General features: G+C 31.6%; 1 protein-coding gene across 1 annotated transcript in view; it reads right to left on the reverse strand.

Moving 5' to 3' along the window:
- Positions 1-16145, reverse strand: part of LOC124535311 (lachesin-like) — a 79116-nt gene that overhangs the window by 46063 nt on the left and 16908 nt on the right. The window contains exon 2 of the mRNA XM_047111493.1: positions 4274-4548. Coding sequence (XP_046967449.1) covers positions 4274-4382 — 109 coding nt within the window. The 5' untranslated portion in view covers positions 4383-4548. The remainder of the gene's footprint in view (positions 1-4273; positions 4549-16145) is intronic.

The raw sequence follows: 16145 nt of genomic DNA on the forward strand, positions 1-16145 counted from the left end.
GGCGGAATTATTTGCGTACTATAGCCGCTTCAATTTCATCGCCATAATGAAACAATGTGGAATTCAAGGGGCACGGTGCAGAGACGGAAGCCTTAAACAATTAAAAGAAAAGGTTTGTATAAAGTGTTTTCAATTAAACTTGGAATCCGCTAAGGCAACGTCTGTGCGGGTTTCTGACGTCAAGCGTGCCGTCTACGTGGGAGAATCTGCGGTATTGCTTTAAACTGCAGCGGTCTGTTCGTGTAGACGGTCATTAAAGTGCAACAATTTGCCCGATCATGTAAACAGGTTTAGTTTTATTTGAGCATTGCGAGAACGTATTAGATGTTTTGCGTATATATAATCAACAGAATTTACTTTATCAAAATATTACCTAGATCTAATATAATATTATTTTTTGTATAGTTCCTTAAAACAATAATAAAAACTTATATATCTTTACCGCTAGTATCTTTGTAAAGTTAAACTTGATATTACTACACCCTAGTATGTAAAAAGGCACTTTTAATGTAAAACCGCATTAGCATTTATTATATTTTACAGTTCTTTTTTTTAAATTAAATGTAATAAAATTTTAATATATCAATTTAAATAATGTAATATTTAGCGACTTTGTTACTATTATAAGTACGTATAGATAGAATTTTCCTTTAACAGACACACTATTACTTAATAATAGCAAAAATATCATAAATGTTTAATAAAGCAGACATCGAATATTCACGCAAAGCAGTGTCTGGAACTTGATTTGCAAACACCCGCATTAATTTATTCAGCGTTAGGAAGAGAAAATTAATGTTTTCAAAGAGGCGTAAAGACGTACCGGACGGGATATTAAGCTTTTCATCGGGCGGGCTATTAGTAAGAAACACGTTTAGTTACACTGAGTTAGTACTTCAAAGCCTCTGCCTGCGAAGCGTAAATATTTACTAGTAAACTAAAGTGCTTCTAGTTCCACAAAATTTTTATGTTCATTACGCGTTTGTTAAAGTAATGTTTTATAATATTTTGAGGATACTTGAGTTTACTTGTATAAAACAAAGTTTATGTTGATTAATATTCGATTATTTTTTTAATACATACAATCAGATTTAATACATATAATGGATTTATAACATTTTTTGAAAGTTCTTTGTTTTATTACTGCAGTCGATGCAATAAAGGCGTAAGTTTAGTTTATAGTATACTTACTTTGTTTTGAATTATTAAAATATTATTAGTGTTAAGAGTTTACCCCAGTATCTGGTTACCCGAGTAAAAAATATGATTACTGCAATTATTGAAATAATACAAAACGAATATTGTCATTTCCTTAGAACGTTATGTATGCACTCGGAACGTGTTATTACACATCTTAACAGGTTTGACTGATTTTTAACGAAATTATGAAATAAACAGATTCCAATTTTAAATATTTAAATAGCATAATAAATCTAGTGGGTAGCTTATTATGCTGCAGATCTCGAGGTCTAGGGTTCAATCCAGATCAATAAAATTTTATCGACTTTGTCTATAAGACATTATCAGCACCACTTGAACTTCAAAGTTGGAAGTATCCCTGTGCCTCGGAAATAGCATAAAATTTTTGGTACACTTTCTCCGGTAATGTTGGATTTCCGGCTCAGGCTATGAGAGTGAAATATGTCAGTCAATATGGGGTTAGACTACACGAACATACAAACTAAATAACGTTGTTACGTTTGATCGTTGATGGATTATACTTAATAACATTTTATTACAAAATACGATTAACAATATCACTAAATATTATAATCAATTGTTCAACTCTCATTTCGTTATCATGTTCGAAACTCGTGAAGTGTTCGCATATTTTGAAAGATTAAGCGTAACATCTGCATGGATTGAATGCATCGCAATTATGGCGACTCAATTGAGCAGCGTATGTTAAACATAAACATTAATTATATATAATTATAACTAACCACAGTATTTGAATTTACGGGGTGTTAAACAGACAATACACCGACTAGACAGCCTCAGGCCCAGTGGAAATGTCGGCGCAATGTTTAGTTCAGACACTAAGATAAAGTTAAACTTAGATTCCATTCATTAACTTAGACTCCTTCATTAAGTAACTGCAATAGATGAAAATAACTAGGTATACGTATGTATGCTTAAATCATTAAAACTACGCAACTATTTTTTTAATAGATAGAGTGATTCGTGAGGAAGGTTTTTGATTATAATCTGAGAAGTTTATAATGTGAAGTCATACGTAAACAAATTCTGCAGTATATGTATGTACGAAGCCAGGGTGGGTAGCTAGTATAATAATAAAATATACCATAATCTTCTCAGAAACGCCCTACAACTTCTCTACTTTTTCAAAATAAGGAGGTTCATAGCTGGCTTTCATCTCGTTGCTTTAATGCGCAATGGTGGATACACATGGCAATTTTTACCCGCCTATTTCCTTATGATGTTTTCCTGCGACTGTTCAAAAGTAGAATTTAAAAAAAAACATTAAATGTCATTGTTACTTTCCTAGTATTGAATTCGACATCATCATTGACGTTTTCTTATCACTTTTATAAACAAAGACTATTTAAACAACATTTAAAGCTCACGCTCTGACGTCACACTAAATAATTGTGGAATGGTCTAAACTCCATATACTTGTGGGAATGCTCGTTTCAATACAATTTTGGCAAAAAAAACAAGATAACAGAATTCATCAGGAAAATGAAATTCAGTTGATTAAATTATAAAGCTCATAATTAGTGCTTGTTTTTTTCAGGGATGTAAAATTTCGTCCTTTCGTATTTCATGTTTATGTTTTTTTAATTGTATATTAAAATATTAGTCTGTAAATATCCACCTGATGGCTCAAAGGTAACTTATCAACCGAAATTGTCTAATCCATACTAATGTTATAAATGCGAATGTAACTGCCCCACGATACAGGTCTCCTAGTGGTCCAAAGAATCAAAAATTTTAAAATTGCTAAAACCCTAATGCACTTAAACCAATGGAAAACATTGTAATCGTTTAAGCTAAGTTTAAGAAGATTAATATTATGCCATATGTTCTAATCTATTATGTAAGCATTGCATTTTTTCAATAAAGTTTATTATTATTATTAACTCTGCCACGTTTTTCACGGAAAAACTACTGGACCGATTTAAATGATATTTGGTACACAAATAGTCTAGAGCCTGAGAAAGGACACAGGTTAATTTATTTTAATAGGAAACAAGTGTAAGTATTGCATTTTAGAGCAAAGCCACGGGTAGTAAATTATAGAAACCGTGAAACACGTGCATTTCATCACAATATTTTCCTCCGACACCGAGTACGAGATGTGTTATAAACACTAATTAAGCACAGGGAAATTTACAGTCTCCGCTCTATTTTTGTATTCGAATTCTTTAAAAAGAAGCGATACGCGTAAATCGACGTTGAAATAAAAAAATAAAATAAAAAAGGAATTCAGTTTTATCATCAACGCTAAAGGATTTTTAAGCGAAGCATATTTTATTAATAGTTAAAATAGAACCGTCAGTTTCGATTCTGTATTTCCAAATGGCAACTAGTTTTAGTCACTATTAAGATTCACATTTTCTATTCACAAATATTGTATATCCCTTTCGTAATTCTTTTTTTTTAAATATCAAGCTGTATTATTTTTTAAAAACAAAAATTCTCTTTTTATATATATTTGTCAAATTGGTAGAGCGGCAAATAAAAATCTGCTAAATATTCAATGCTTAAATGATCAAAAGTTATGTCTTATCAGTTATATTATTAAAGGTGAAAATATATTAAAGTATATAATTTACATACAAATAATATGTATATGTTATATTGTAGGACTATACGTTTGAAAAATGTCGTAAAATTCTATTCCGGGCGAGTGGATATCAATCGCTTAGCTAATCTACCACAAGTTTTGCTGTTTTCCATTTAAAATATCGTGTAAGCCAATGTAAAACACGTCTTACATGGAGAGAACATTTTAGATTGATTGCTGCTTTGGTAATTTAATTTTTAATTAAAAAAATATTTTTTCCATACAAAAATAATCGTAATAAACGGTTACATGGTTGAACTACGACAAAAGTCTCAATGTATTATAACACGATCATCAAAAGAAACACAGGTCAAATACTAGCTATCCTAGCTGGTAATGGGAGGTTTAAGGTAATATCAGTTCAGTGTGTAAGCCTTAAAACAAAATTATATTCTATTATGCAAAAATAATTAAGGTAACATATGTCTACGGTTTACACCTAAGCGATAATCCGACACTTACCTGCAACTATTGTGAGAAGAGCAAACGTGGATACCAGCGGCAGTCCTCCCGTTTCCATGGCAACCCTCGGTCGCCTCCTCGCTTCCGTAGTCATTATGTCAACAGACATTTGATATTCTAATTCCAGTATGATTTCGTTCGTCGATTTAATATACTTCTTAACTTAGATTATTATTGTCTTGATTGCATCGTACATAGTTAACTTATTTCCTTAGAATATAATAGAGAAAAGTTTGTTATTGTCATATCATCGCAATTCCTCTTCTTTGTTAGATCTGAAACAATAAAACGAACTTTTTGTTACGAAGCAATCTCGGGTGCACTTTTGCAAGCCAAATACTCGCTCTTCATTTTACAACTATTGTTAGAACAATGATTTCTTTCATTTAAAGTTTTCTTCTGGCCTAGAAGCAATTCATTTAGTATTAATCTTAATTTGAACTGGTATTTACTTATGTATCATTAAAATGGAAAATATCGTACACATTTAATGTATACTAATATAGGTCTTAATATAAGAGCTGAGATGGCCCAGTGATTAGAATGCGTGCATCTTAACCGATTAATACAAGTTGAAACCCAGGCCAGCATCTCTATATATATGTGCTTAATTTGTGTTTATAATTCATCGCGTGCTCGGCGGTGAAGGAAAACATCGTGAGGAAACCTGCATGTGTCGAATTTCGTCGAAATTCTGCCACATGTGTATTCCACAAACCCGCATTGGAAGAGCGTAACGGAATATTTTCCAAACCCTCACCTTAATGGAAGAGGAGGCCTTATCCCAGTAGTGGGAAATTTACAGGTTGTTGCTTTACTTTACTTTACCATAGGTCTTAATAGAATGGATTTAAAAATATATTTGAATATCGTTTAAATATTTTTGCATTGATATAAATGAATTAATATTTTAAATTTTTATTTTAACATCGCTGGAAAAATGAACTATTGTATTCCCAAAACTAAATTCGCACTTTATTTTATATAAATATATATATACGTATAAAGACATACCAAACAAAGAAACTTTTGATTTTATGTCGGTTTTTAAGAACACCTATTCGATTCTATAACATACATACCATTACATATACATATACATATACATTATACATATTTCCACCAACCCGCATTTGAACAGCGTGGTGGAATATTTAGTCCAGCAGTGGGAATTTACAGGCTGTTGTTGTTGTTTATTGTACAAACATACATCATTTGCAAAAATCGACTTTCGATAGAGACTATATATAAATAATTATTCTATGAATATCTAAGAAGACATCTGCTACAAGTTTTCTAACTCAAAGGGACAAAGTTCTAAATTTTTTTTAACCATCGTGACTGTTCACACAAAACCGTCCACAGAATATCGCATATGACGTGTTGCGTATACTTACATGTATCTGTACATATGGTAGTTTTTTATTACGCCAGTTTCCGCGGCGCAGCATGAGCAAACTGAGATAAAACAGAAATGATTGCCGCTCTGACGGTATATTGTTTTAAGTGTTTTGTTCCATTGGAGCTCTTCTGTACTTTTATTCACGTACAACAAACACTGATCTGAGCTGTACGATGAATGTTCGACTCGGTAAGTTGCTTAATCGATACCAAACCGTATATTATGTTATATTTATGTAATTTATTATACAATAATATACTTTTAATTCAGGACAATACTAATAACACTATTCGATTTGTGACTAAACAACAACATATATTTGTCGTAAAGATTATATTATTTTTTAAAGCATTCATCTTGATAAAGAAAACATATGAAATTTATTGTACAATGTTATATAAATAATAAAATTTTTAGTCCTAGTTTATTTAGTATTCGTTGCTTTTTGTACATAATACTCGTGACATTTTAATTGTATACATGATGGAAGATGAAGTACTGAGTTTCTCACCAGTTGTTCTTCATAATCTTGTTAAATAACATTTCGAAAGTGCTTGTAAGAACCTACTTCAATAAGTTATATTTTATATTTTAATTTATACATAGTCATTAATAAGTATCAACGTCAAAAATAACAGTCTAACTTATTAGCTTATTGTATCGATATATTCGTCCTTGTGAGTCAAAATGTCAACGACATCATCGTATCTTGGCCCGTGATTTATGTTAACGGAGATATAAAGTGCGGATGAGTATCGTTTGCACAGGAATATAATAGTTTACAGTGGGTGTCGTTCGGGTCTATCAATTGAAACATGCTCTCGTGGCGGAGACGGCGTCTTTGGCGTGCGGCGTCGCGACAATAAACAATACAAACAACCCGGCCCTGCGTTTGACACCAGCCCGTTCGAAGTGGATTAGAGCGCTCTACAGGGAGTTCGGCAGCATTTAGGGAACGTAATAGCCTTCTGCCGTGACCTGTTTTAGTTGCGACAAATAGAGATTTACGGGATAGCCTCCCGGGGATTTTCAAAGGCAGCTCGTTCTTCCTAATAAAATTGAATGGTGTTTACTTTGTGGTTACTTTATAAGAAAACCGTTTTCCGTTTGGAGACGTGTAATTCCATTTATAAGTTTTTTATGAATTCGGATTCGTATTGTCAGTCGATTTTGCACTCATTCGAGAAACTGTCCAACAAAGTTTCGCATAATTTAATTTTTCTTGAAATATGTTTGAATAAAAAACTAAAAAATGAGATGGAAACGCGTCCAAGTTAAATATTCATTTAATTATACAAACGTAATACACGAATGTATGATTAGCCATCGTAAAATAATATATTATTACTGAGACGGCAATGTCATAATCGAATCGCTATACATCGTTATGTATGTACGTATTAACGTATAAACCCTTAATACCGGGGAGTTACGTTCATTCAAGACACTTCGTCGCTTAATTATTTTACATTTGTATACAAAGACGAAGCATTCAGTTATCTCACGAGTGCCACACACTGATACGAGCCTAACCAGCTCGTACTTCTACATTCCATTGTCATATTTACATTGTATGTGTTCAAATAAGATTTATGATTTAGTTAGAATGGAATCACAACTGAAATAATAATTATACCTAAGCCTTTGCTTTTTTTATGACATCCGGTGGATGGGCAAACAGACCTTGTGGGAAGTGGTCACCACTGCCGTCAGATATTGTCGTCTTATTATAAATTACAATTTTCATAATTTCTCAACTTTTGCGTGTTACACAGAGTCGCTCGCTTTTCTAACAGCATTACAATAATACTAAATATTCCTTGGCGGTAAATTATATGATGAATGTGTGGTAGTGTATCTATGCAGACGAAAGCACAAGCACAAAGCAGTACCACCGATTACCTATATGTTATAGAGCCAATATGAAGGAGTGGCAAAAACACGTGAATTTTAAGCGACGACAGTCTTCATTTTTTCATTTATTATTGACTTAATTTAATATTATATCAAATTATTATGTTTATTATAATTCATCTCGTTCTTTAAAAAGCGGTATGTTTTCATTATTCTGTAAAGCTGACCTTATCGAATTAAACTCAAAAACTTGTCTTCAAAATAGGAAAAGATGTGCTTACCCAGCTAAGGGACACTTACAGGTTGTTACGATATGTATATTATAATATAAAGTATTTAGATTTTACCCGTTAGGCGTGATAAACAAATTCACAAATGTTCATGTTTGAATTGAATTCACTTTGTTTATTTGCTTGGATCACTTTGATCCAGGAAATAGTGCGCTACGTATGGTAATCTCGAAGAGAATGCGAATAAATAAGGGAGCTAAAGAACGCTGGCTCGACTTTAGCACTGGTTTACTTGTATTGTTTTTTGTTTATAGTTGTCGAATATATATTTCAAAGTCCTTAATGCGCTACGAAATTTAATGCATTTAATATGAACTGGTCGGACATCGGTGAGTCGTACTAAAGAACCCCCTCCCGGAAATTAAAAAAATATCGAATGAAATGAAGATTGGGACATAAATCCCATCCTGGCAAAAGGCCAAAGTAACGTAATAGTCAAGAAAAATGTTCTGGACACTTCATTTTGCATCGAAAAAATTCTAATAAAACTTACGCAAATTATACACGAAAAGTCAATTTAAAGACTTGGTTAAATATTACTTTTCCTATATATTTTATTTCCATTCAAATATTAAATAAAGTATCAAGATTATTCCACTGGATATTTTCATACATAAATGGTTCCTCTTACCATCGTTTATGCTCTTTACTTTCTTAAATCGCAATTAAAAAGTTAAATTGTTCGGTTAATGACGACCATTGTTCTTGAAGACGTTAGATTCACAATTGCTGTGAAATTTAGTATAAAATGTTATAAGTGTAGGCGTTGGCTTATGTCACAATAACCCAATTAGCTTATCAACTCGTGTCACGCTTTTGAAGAGGGCAATATCTTTACTTCTCCTCTTAATGCGATCTTCAATTTATTTTAAGCAGCTAAAGGAAAGCGATGGGTTTAATGAATTAAATCTATTTATTAAATACGAACTAATGTTAAACTCACTTTCTTAAACAATCCTTAAACGAAAAATCATTAATTTATTTCCGTAAAACCAGTTAAAAATATAATTAACGGAACTAGTTATGACTAGTTATTTTTGAATGAATACGGTTTTTGAGGTATACTAAAGGTAGGTATATGCTATCACGGACTATTCTGAAAACTATTTTTTAATCTACAAATCTTACGTGCATAGTTTTTTCATACAACTATTACAGAGAGTATTCGTAAAAAATTCGCTTGAAAGATTCCTTAGCATACATTTTCCTTTTAGACTTAAAGTTCAAGTAATTTATCCACAAAATAGTCTCAGCTAAAAATATATACCAAAGAATGTATTTCAAATAACAATAATAAGAAACATTCGGCTGTTAAACAATTAAATGTTAGGTATGTATTATGCCTAAGAACAATGAATATAGCATAAAAATAAATCTAGAAATTCCACTACTATCACAAACTGTGACAAAGTTAAAAAAGTTCTCAATTAATTACATTCATTGCGGCGCAAACTTCGCTCGTTAACCAACAATTCCCTTAAATTCTCATTCAATTAAGTGTTGAATCCCTTTGCCGAAGTTTTATAAAGAGCTAGTGACCTGTCACTTGCATGTTAGAAATGATAAAATCAAGAATTTAGTCAATATAAAAATCGCCGTTTTCAAAGTATGATTTATTTTCAGAAACGAAAAAATCCAAGTGATGTTGTATGCAAATTTAGATATCACTACCCCCTGAGAACTCTTCTATAAATTGTCCGTATAAAAGCACCTACGAATATATGTAGGGTAGACGCAAACAGCATAACGCGAGAGATTTATTAAAATCCAGTGGTTTCCGATTGATGCCTGTGCACAGACGTACGGTCAATATTTTCAGGAATATTGTTTTTTACTCTGTAACAAAGGTCAAATACGTATTTTCACAAATATTTTTAGTTTTATAACCGAAATTGTAACCAATCTCCTTTTAATATAGATTTAATTGTCATCAATTTTAAGTGTCGTAGCATTGAAATAATTCTTAAACTTTATGGACTGCACGGTAATAAAAATCGACTATTTCAACCGAATATTCTATTTGCCTAAAGTAAATATATCACGGCTCTAACCAGTCAGTCAATTTAAAAAATTAATCTTACATTCATAAATGGAATAAAATTTAAAAAATATTCACGTGAAAATCGAACAGAATTTTGTGTTGCTTTCATACCGTGCTCATAGATTGCTCATAGATTTAAATAGGAAATAACAATTTTTCGTTATTAGAAGTACAGAGTCCTATAATTGGTTCTTTTTTTCCTGGTAACTAAAGAATTAGATAATTATAATTTTAGCTTCCTGTTCTCTGATATGACCATTTAAGTGAGTAAAAATTATTCCAAGAACCTATTATCTTTCCTAACTAATGATTTTAAACCTCTTGTCAAGAATACTTATTACTAAATAAAATGTCATATAGATGATAAAAATCATGCCGTTACTATAAATTAATTTATATATACGATATAATTATATATTTTTAATATTTGTGTTTATTACTAAAATATAAAGATTAAAAGCTGTGTTTCTCCTCAACGGAAATATCGAGGATAAGATCTCCTAAAGTAATTTTTCTTGGGAAATATTTAATGTATTGCATTCCTTTTACTTTTATTTCCTATATTTTTATAGAATATGACGGTCGCTTTTTAGATTCGTAAATGTCATTTCCGAAAAGAAATGCACATCTCTAATATTTTTTTAAATTAAATATCGAAACTTATATGTGTTTCAAACAAAAATAAAAACATTTTTCCTTACAGGAAGTATAAAAAATATGCTTGTTTATGTAAAAGTAATTAATTGTAGTTTTACGCAATACATATTTTAAATATAAAAATAACACTCCACCGAAGCTATCCTTATCTATAAAATTGTTTGTTTATCAATTGACATAAAAAGAAATATTACTATAAAAATTATATTAAAAATCACGAGGTAAATAATTTTGCTACGTAGGTATAGGATACATTTGTATAAGGATTCGTCTAGACGGGCACAATAGCTCTTTTAAAGAACCTAAACAAAGAATACAATGCCAATCGTAATGCCTATTATATACTGCAATATAAATGAAAAAGAACCCTTAATCAATACTGTGTCCAAAAAATTCAAATTTGGAAACCATGGTTGCATTTTAGTATAGGGTCTAGTTGTAAAACTCATCAGATTATTGTTTATTTATGATTGGGTGAATATACTCACTGTCGATTTTATTGAAGCAATAATCAGTAGTAGCGTAGAGCTATGCAGAGGCAAGTTTTATACTACCGTACCCCAGAAAGCAGTTGCTTTTGTGCTACTCCTGACCTGTCTCGGGTCTTATTGAATCTTCGTCTCATCGGATAATCAGTGTGAAGATGTACGTTTAAGTTACTTGGTGGTAGGGCTTTGTGCAAGCCCGTCTGGGTAGGTACCACCCACTCATCAGTTAATCTACCGCCAAATAACAGTACTCAGTACTGTTGTGTTCCGGTTTGAAGGGTGACTGAGCCAGTGTAACTACAGGCACAAGGGACATAAAATCTTAGTTCCCAAGGTTGGTGGCACACTGACGATGTAGGGAATAGTTTAATTTCTCACAGCGTCATTGTCTATGGGTGATGGTGACCACTTACCATCAGGTGGCCCATATGCTCGTCCGCCAACCTATACAATAAAAAAAAGTAAAAAAAAGTGTATAATATTGTTGTACATAATAAATACAAGTGAACGATCTCGTAACACATAATTATATACAAACATCATGTACATATAAAAAACGGTATCCCAATATTTTGGTTTTAACATGTTCATTTTTATAACATTGCATATCATTTTACGGTTGGGTTTATAAATTATGAAATTGAATATTACAGCCAAAAATTACATCGTGATTTTTTTTAATAAAGTAACAGAATGTTTATAATCCCTTCCTAAAAAATGTACTTATTACAGCGCGAACCGAATTTGTCTCCGGGCAATTTCCCCATCGACAATTTCCGAAAACACATTCTAATCGGTCCCCTTTAAAGCAATATTCTTGTATTGAGGTCCTCGTTATTTTATGTAATTTGCTCCATTTATCAATATAATAAAACAAAACTCGTATCGATTTGCTTCTAATAGACAAGCAAGCAGCGTTATTTTAATATCAGTTATCAAAATCCTACGCCAATGTACTCAAATAGTGCCAAAATTTAATCATGTGCTTATTAAGAAAAATTATGACAGTATTTCATATTACAAATATCAGTAATAATTTTATATTACGACAAGACGAAAAGAGATGCACTCTCGTAATCCAATGCGACAGCAATCTGGCAATGGAGACAGTGCAGGCGCAGGATTAACGACTTTACGTGCGTATCCAGGTACACTGGCAACATCCAAGTACCAGGCTATTACTAAGAGAATACAGAAATACCTAATATTTTTTTAACAATTATTACAACAACAACAGCAGCCTGTCAATTCCCACTGCTGAGCTAAGTCCTCCTCTCCCTTTGAGGAGAAGATTTGGAACATATTCCACCACGCTCTTCCCGTGCGGGTTGTTGGAGTACACATATGGCCAAATTTCTATGAAATTTGTTACATGCAGGTTTCCTCACCGCCGAGCAAGAGATAAATTATAAAGACAAATTAAGCACATGAATCTGCGGTGCTTGCCTGGGTTTGAACCCGCAATCATCGGTTAAGATGCACGCGTTCTAACCACTGGGCCATCTCGACTCTTTTTATTATTAATTACTTATAATATTTTTTTACAAATAAGGCAGGCATAATAATAATGTTTATAAGTACAGTAATACCCCGACTTACGCGAATTCGAAGTAAAGCGATTTTTAAATTTTCTAGTTTATTCGTCTTTCGAAAAAACTATATGATACATTTTTTCTTTTTCTAACGAAATTGGTAATGTGAAAGTAACTTAATTTAAACTCTGTAATATAAAATTCTTAAATTATTGTTCTATTTATCCCATTTTTTTATTATAATTCTATTTTTCCGGTCCCAATTAAAAATATTTTGTCTTTATATGCAAAATTGTACCCCGATTTACGCGAATCGCACTCGGTACGTCTATCGCGTAAGAGGGGTTTTACTGTACTGTAAACAGGGTACATAAATAATATAATTCATTTGTTCGTACATTTTTTGCTAAGATCCGTCGAGGTCCAATTTTCTTTTTTCTAGTAACACTGTTCGTTGCCTACACACAAAAGACCTAATCATTGTTTCTACGTCTCATGTAATCCCGTATTCATCCAAGCCACGGAGTATAACTATATTGATATCATTACATTGGTATCTGTCTCTATAAATCGCAACAATGTTAAAATATCTTCCAGTATTGTATTGAAGTAATTATATCTCCAGATATAATGAGAAAACTTTACGAATTCACAACTTAGTTATACGAAACTATAATATTCATGACTATAATTTTTTATGAATTTTAATAAATCTCTAATTATTATTCTATGTGAACCTAAGTGTAAATTTTCCAAGATTAAAAACTTTCGTAAATTGTTTATTATATTTCGGTTATTTTAATTTTTTTTTATAATTTAACTGAAAATCGAATCAATTGATAGAAAGTAAACTAACAAAAAATAAATCGTGCAGTTGTTAAATGTAACACAAAGATTTAATCATATTTATTTCTCAAATATGTATGATGTAGTGTTCAACTACGTCTTAAAAAATAGAAACCAGTAAATTAAATTTTTAATTTCAAACAAATATTGTACACAATTGACATCTATTAAAAAACTTCACAATATCATCAACAAACATTATTGTATTAAAGGTATTATGATTCTATCTAAAAATGACTTCACTGTTAATAGAGAACTTCACTGGCGCAATTTTGTTAACCTAAGCTCTTGTCTGTAGGTGCCAACGCCAGAACTAAGCTGAGCTAAGCGAAATTCATATTGAGTCTGGCTTTCACGTGAAATTCACAACACGAAACTACCATTCTATTCAAGAGCACACTGCCTTTGATATATCCTAACTCGTTTACATTAGTCAAATTAAGAAGTTTTAAATGAACTTTGTTTCTTACAAATATATATGTAATTAAATGATTCGATCAAGATTGGACTAACAAGTGTTACATGTTATGTTAATTAATTTCGTAATTAATTATTTATTACTGAATGGAATTAAACTAAACTGTTTATTATTTTTTTAATAAAATTAGATTTTACCACTGGCCAACTCTAGAGTATAGACCGAGGATCGGTAATAGCAGCGTAGATAGCCCGCTAGATTGACTGACGACCTAAAAGTGTGACGGTGCCGGCTGGACACGTAAGGGAAGGAAGAGTTTTGGCATGCATAAGAGGACAATGAATAATGAACTGCAATTGGCTAAATTATTAAAAAACTGAATGCCTTTACCTAAATTGTTAGACAGAATTTTAAAACCTTCTAATATAATACCAAGTCCTAAACAGGATTCTGGCAAACATTTAACGTAAGGAACGCATGCATCAACTTGTGTCAGGCTCTCGGATCCAAATCGAACTCTTTGTTTTAATAAATTAAAAAATAAATAAGGAACATATTAGTCGAATTCCTTCCCGTTTCAAGTGAAGACGGTATTTAGTAATAAAAATTCAATAAGTGTACAGAGCGAAGGGTATTAGCGGCGCGAGTTTTCCTCGTCGCTTAAATAATAACATAGACATTTTCCAATACATGCGCCAATAAGAGCCCCCTCCGGCACAACGCGCCTCCCTACAACGAGTAATGCCCCAAAATAGAGTCTTCGTTTTCACGACTTTAACGAAAATTTATGAAATTTGTTAAGCTTCCGACGTAACAGAATTGACAACTAAATACTTATTTAATTAGCTAAGAAAATATTCTTGTTTTTTTAAAGAATTAAATTTATTCATAAACAATAAAAAACAAGAACATTTCAAATTAAATTTTGTTAACAATTCAACCAAACTTATAAAAAAAAGATTATAATTTGTTGCTGTATTTCATTGAATACTTAAAAAAAAAAACATTTTAAAGACACTAAATCAAACCTCTACTTAAGTAAATATTTTAGCATTGAATAATACTTAGGAGTTGTAAAATTTATATCTCATAATTGTCTTACACTATTTTATAATCTGATTTATTGTCTGAAATGAAAAAACAAACAATGTAAATCAAAGTGCTATCAACAAGAACACATAAATGACTTCCGATATTTCATAACTATTTCAATTCAAACTTGTTTATGTTTAAAGCCCATTTACGAATTACTTTGATAGTAAGCCCTAGTACGTTGCAAGAGATATACAAACATGCTCTCAACTTGCCTACACAGTTTAAACACGTAGGCCGAGTAGGCTTAACATCCGAAACATTCCAGGCAAATACCATAGTACTGCTTTCAGACCGGATTTTAAGATTAAGCCATGTAATTTTCACGAATATAAGAAATAGTACATATTTCGTTTATGCATTTAACATAAAAGTTAAATCAAAAAATGAAATAAAAAGTAATGTATAATATTATAAAATTTTCTTTAACGAAATTTTGCTATAAAGTAACAGCCTGTAAATTTCCCACTGCTGGGTTAAGGCCTCCTCTTCCATTTAGTTTTGTTTTGTTTTTGTTTCAATAAATGATTATAATTCAGCAAAGTAAAGCAATATGTTATTAAGGGAACTCAATTTCCTGACAAATGAACGTAATATAAAATCGGAATTATTAAAATTACGTTAGGCAATTATTATTACTATTGGACACGCTTTCCTAATTACATTATTACTCAGCTCTTGTGATATTAGCCTCTCATGTTTCCTCGTTCTGTCTGACTTACACCTTATTGTACTTCTTTTGTCTATCAATCATGCTGGAACCTCGAAATATGTCCGACCCATTTTCGTTTTAATGAGAGTCTTTATTATGAATATAATGTTTGTAACTGTATTATCCGTGATGAGAAAAAATAAGAGTTGAAATTCGCGGATCGCTGATGGCATGTGCTGGATTTACTTTTATAATTCATATAATGCTCGTTGCTAAGAGAGAGCCGAGATGGCCCAGTAGTTAGAACATGTGCATCTTAACCGATGATTTCGGGTTCAAAACCAGGCAAGCACCACTATATATATATATATATATATATATATATATATATATATATATATGTGCTTAATTTGTGTTTATAATTCATCTCGTGCTCAGCGGTGAAGGAAAATATCGTGAGGAAACCTGCATGTATCTAATTTCTTTGAAATTCTGCCACATGTGCATTCCACCAACCCGCATTGGAACAGCGTGGTGGAATATGTTAATAATATATATAATAATACGGTAATAATGCATTCACAATAACAAAACGTACAT

This window comes from Vanessa cardui, chromosome 14 (assembly GCF_905220365.1).
Source record: "Vanessa cardui chromosome 14, ilVanCard2.1, whole genome shotgun sequence".
In the NCBI taxonomy this organism is placed as follows: Eukaryota; Metazoa; Arthropoda; class Insecta; order Lepidoptera; family Nymphalidae; genus Vanessa; species Vanessa cardui.